At 38.4% G+C, this 4,754-nt stretch overlaps 1 protein-coding gene across 1 annotated transcript; it reads right to left on the minus strand.

The window, feature by feature from the left end:
• On the minus strand, positions 1,288–4,304 carry LOC18601663 (ninja-family protein AFP3). The gene is made up of 2 exons (XM_007032697.2): positions 3,496–4,304; positions 1,288–1,847 (listed from the first exon to the last, which is right to left on the minus strand). Exons 1-2 carry the CDS (start codon positions 4,139–4,141, stop codon positions 1,435–1,437), a joined length of 1,059 nt encoding a protein of 352 aa, XP_007032759.2. The 5' UTR covers positions 4,142–4,304; the 3' UTR covers positions 1,288–1,434.

Here is a 4,754-nt window from a genome sequence, read left to right on the forward strand (position 1 = left end):
TTTTTAGTATAATCTATTTGAAGCTCCCTTTCTGCAAATCTAGAAGGCAAGTGGCGTTGAACAGGGTGGAATCTATTGGCTGGAAAATTTCCATTATGATCAAGTGTCAGCATCTTAGAAATTCGAGTTGCTCTTCTCAAGTAATGTGGCCCATCTAAAAACTAAAATGAGATATCTAGTCCAGTTTACATGTTCCTTCTTTATGAAATCAATTGAAGACAGACAGACTCGCACCGTTGTCAGCAATGAAAATTTCTCAAGCAGAACGATTGTTCCATTGTTAACAGGATTGCAAAAGGGTCAACCTGATTCATTCTTAATTTTGTATCATGATTCAGGTACTAAGTGGTATTATTCTGCTCCCAAAGCGCAAAATAGTAGGCCTTTTGCATCCGCAGACAATAGCATCGGAATGATCTGTGAGATAAGCAAGCAAACTTCTGATGCCTTATTGACCCAAGATTAAGAAAGAAATCCCAGTTGCAAACGCATTCCAGGTAGAGAGATTATAGTGGATGATGTTATTCCATTAACCTATATATCTAATTATGAATCCTGACACTGTTTTTGAAACTCAATTTACACTTTTCCAACAACAGTAATTGCCCCAAGCACGAAATGAGACAGATTTTTTCGCCCATTCGTTTGTTTCCCGTCTCACGTTGGGTTTGATGGGCAAATTTTCTTTTTTCATTTGCCTGCGGACGTATCAGTCGAGAGAAATACCCAATTCCAATTCCTTGTAATGACCCGATGCAACGCAAAGGCTGAGAAGTACTTGTTTAAAGCTAAAGCTGGGCCTCTTACAGTTGAGATTCCAATGAGGCGATAGGGTCTCAGCTCCAGGATAGACTCCCGAATGCAATCACTACATAAAAAAGACTCTGAAACCCATCACCTTATTAAGACAAAACTAGATATTTTATGGGAACATGAAGTTCGGGATTTGTTTAGTGAGAATTCTGCGCTACATAATGGCATCACATCATAGTGCAATGGGATGGAGCAATCAAATTCAGCAGCACACCCATCACATCATTCCCATTTTCCGTTGTATTTTCTGACACTCCTTTAAATGGTTGTGCCTTCAACTTGTGAATGGATTTGAAACACTCGATTTTTCTTTCTTTCTTTCAAAAAATTCAATTACTAATTTTGCAAAATCCATCCTCTTTCCATGGATGATTTTGCTCATTCTGATGTCCCATGAAGGAGATCCCAGGATTCCTTTCACTGAGCATGTGATGCTATTGGAAGCTTCAGATGTCTTGAGAAGAAAATGATGCATCCATCTTAATTTTCCAAAGCGAAGCTTCATTTACTTAAAACGTCAATAATAGCCTAGTCCAGAATAAAAGAAAAGAGATTCTGAAATTAATAAAGCTGAAAATTCGTTAACCTTTTCTCTGCATTCCTCCTTTTCATGGATTTGCATTAGAAAAGGAAAGAAGGGTTAACAACTATATGCTTTAGTGGGTGTGCTACATCACCGCCACCAGCATGCTTCACAAACTCGGCTGGGGAGAGGAAGCTGCCATGGCAAACGCACACTATTCTCACCTCCTCACCCTTCCTATATCTGTAAAGAAAGCCTTCTATTCTTTTCCCATTGGGGCCATCTCCTGTTGTTGACACACAAGGCATATCCTCCAAAATGTTCCTCACCACTTCCTTAAACCTCTTTTCCGCTACTGCTGGTTGACTTGGCTTATTCTCTGTCGCAACTCCAGCTAACTTCTCTGATTTCTCACTCAAGATTCTTCCAGGGATGATCATTGGTTTCTGCTCAGTTTCTACTGCAGATTGCTCACTAGCAGGGCTTCTTGCTTCAGCGCATTTGTTAGTTCCTGTAATTCAAAGCAAGATACATATGAGCTCAAGCCAATGCAAGCTTAAGATAACAACCAAAAACAACAAACTATGCCATTTTGTCACTACAAAGGGTCATATTGCCGCTGTCCTTTCAGGATCATATCCTCAGTAAGCTTAAGGCATTGAAAAAGGTAACTAAAAGAAATAGTATCGCTCATCAGCAATTTACTAGAGGAAGATGCATAGCATAAATAACCTGCTCCCTGCATTTCTCCCTCTTCATAGGCTCCATAGCACAGAAATAACAAAAATAATTTTCTAATGAGATGATCACATTTCATTCGGTCAACAAGAAAATATTGTTGACGGTATCCAGGGGCCTTTGCAGAAGAAATGAGCATTGAGCTACAATAATTGTGAATCATGCATCCATTTCACAGAATATGAGAATCAGTTCTGAGTCTCCAGTCTCAATCTTTCATGCCAAATTTCCACTTTAAGCTATCAAAAAGTTCTAAGAAACCATGAATTTTAGTAATGAGGTTGAACCTAAGGAGGTAGACTAGGAATTGTAAATAATGCCTCCATTTCATGGAATATAGTTTGCATGACTTCATCCATTGATGGTCAAAGGTGATAAAAACAGAGCAAGGTATGCCACTAAGTAGTTCCTTTATCACCTATACCATTATCAGAAACCACAACTTCCTTGTTGTTCAAACCTCAATATGAAGTCAATTTTTCACCTAGAGGGAAGGAAACATATCCTCAGGTACACAAGATTTTCAGAAACTTCAAACTCTAGCCTAAAGCTGCAAACCCTTGTTTGCTAAAACTATGCATCAGCGTAAAGATAATAATAGACACTACTACTTATTGCATTATTTTTCACTTGGTTTTAATTTGAATCTCAGGACAATAGTACAATTAAGACTAATGTCCTAACCTCAATTTCCATTGTTTATCCTTGGATGGTAGGCAAAAACTAGGATTCCTTAGTCCAACTAAAGCACAACTATAACATAACAGTAACCCAAGATGATAAGTCACTAAAGGAGAAGAAGCATCTAAAAGAAGCCTTTCAGGGATCACTGTTACAGATTCTTTGTTATCTGACTACTAGGCTAGCAACATCGACAATCAAAAGTCTTAAAAAATATCAAAAACATTTTTTATTATTCGAAAAAGAGAAAAGATCCTCCACAAATCCAAGGACAAAAACCTAGGTCCCAGTAACTTCTGGGCTTTGACATCATGTTTTGGCTGCAATCCATCTATATAACCAGTCACAGATCACATAAACCACCAGCCAACCCAAATGACTTATACCTAAATAAAATTTGGACATGTCACCTTAATCAAGCCTAAAAGAGGTGGTAAAATACTGAGAAAAAATACAAATCAACATGATTAAGAATTTTCTAGCTTAAGATGTCAACTGAATCTCAGTTCTGCTGCCTTTTAACAATTAGAGGAAAGAAAAAAGGAAAGACAAAACAAATAATAGCCTGACCAGTGTCAAGATCAAATAGCAAAAAATTTGGACATGAATATGACTAAAAACGACATCAATCAAGAAGGAGGAATAAAACATGAGTAAATTCACCCCCACACTTCCATACATATCATCAAAAAGAAGTTTTATGAGGAATAAAACCGGGGGGTTGGTGTGTATTTTGGTACCTTGAGCTGATTGGCTATCAAGTTCTGATATCCCCGAGGAACCACTTCCTTGGGATCCGATTGAACCCTGTGAAGCAGCTACTCCTTCACAAGGTCCTCTACCACCATTCACCCAACTAGCTCCATTACCAGCCTCTTCTCTCTTATCTTCTGCACAATTCTCTTCGCCAAAACCACCTCTATTCCTATCCCTTGCAGCTTTCAAATTCTTCTGTTTCTCTGATCTCTTTCTTTTAGCTTCCATTCTCCTTAGACTTTGCAGTTCCTTCCTCTTCCTCCACTCTTCCTGTGTCTCCGTAGGCAAGGAACATGTCCTCGCAAGGGAACCACAAGCCATGGGGAACATAGAAGAAGAAGACTCATTAGTGTCTTTTCTTGTTGAGTTGTTGATGAAATCTGGTATTGAAGATGATCTGGTGAGTTTTTTAGCACTAGGGTCGACCCCAAAACGACCATTCAACGAAAGCCCCAAGCTCAACTCAATCTCTTCTTCTTCTTCACCATTTTCTTCTTCTACATGACTTTTGTGAGAAAAACGGTTGCTTGACAACATGAACCTTTGAAGTAGATCTCTTGGAAGATTGGCCAGTTGCATGGAAATGTTTTGTTGGGTTTCTTTCTTTCCAATTTCCACAGCTTTTGCCATTCAGAACAAACCAAATTTGAAAAAGAAAATCAAAGACGATTTGATTAAATTCTATAAAACATGAAATTATAACGATATAATCTTAACCCCCACACAAACCTCAGAGTTCCCATTTTTCTCTTTCATTCCAAAAACCAGAGAAAAAAAGGAAAAAGAGAAAAGAAATTCTAAAGGAAAATGATGGAAAATGAGGAGCAAACGGAGGATGGAAAAGAAATTAGAAAATAATTGGAATTGAATGACAGGAATGCCCTTGAAAAAAATGGGAGTCATGCAAAGGAAACACGTGGCGGACATGAAGAGCACCCCACAGAAAGGAAAAGACCCCACGTGTTGTTGTTTAAAAAAACAAAAATAATAATAAGAAACAAAAAAAAAAACCCTCAGATTCCGAGGTGACTCCAAACGAGCTGTCGCCAAGTCGTTGGTTCTTTAAACATGACTCTGACGTTTTGCCTTATCCACGTGTCGTACTATGGTTGTGGGAGGCCAGTCTTAATTGCCACGTGGCATTGGAAAGAGAAGAAAAAATCTGTCCTTGCCTTATCTTCATTTACCTCTTGTCTTTCGTTTTTGGCAAATTGCAGTTAAAGGTATAGCCGTATAGGGGTTT

Source organism: Theobroma cacao, chromosome 4 (assembly GCF_000208745.1).
Source record: "Theobroma cacao cultivar B97-61/B2 chromosome 4, Criollo_cocoa_genome_V2, whole genome shotgun sequence".
NCBI lineage: Eukaryota > Viridiplantae > Streptophyta > Magnoliopsida > Malvales > Malvaceae > Theobroma > Theobroma cacao.

What these genes read in the sequence shown, in the direction of transcription:
- LOC18601663 (XM_007032697.2), bottom strand. Translation starts at nt 4,141, where the DNA reads ATGGCAAAAGCTGTGGAAATTGGAAAGAAAGAAACCCAACAAAACATT. An exon ending in TGATAGCCAATCAGCTCAAG is followed by an intron (nt 1,848 to 3,495) that starts GTACCAAAATAC and finishes TTTGAATTACAG; the next exon opens with GAACTAACAAATGCGCTGAA.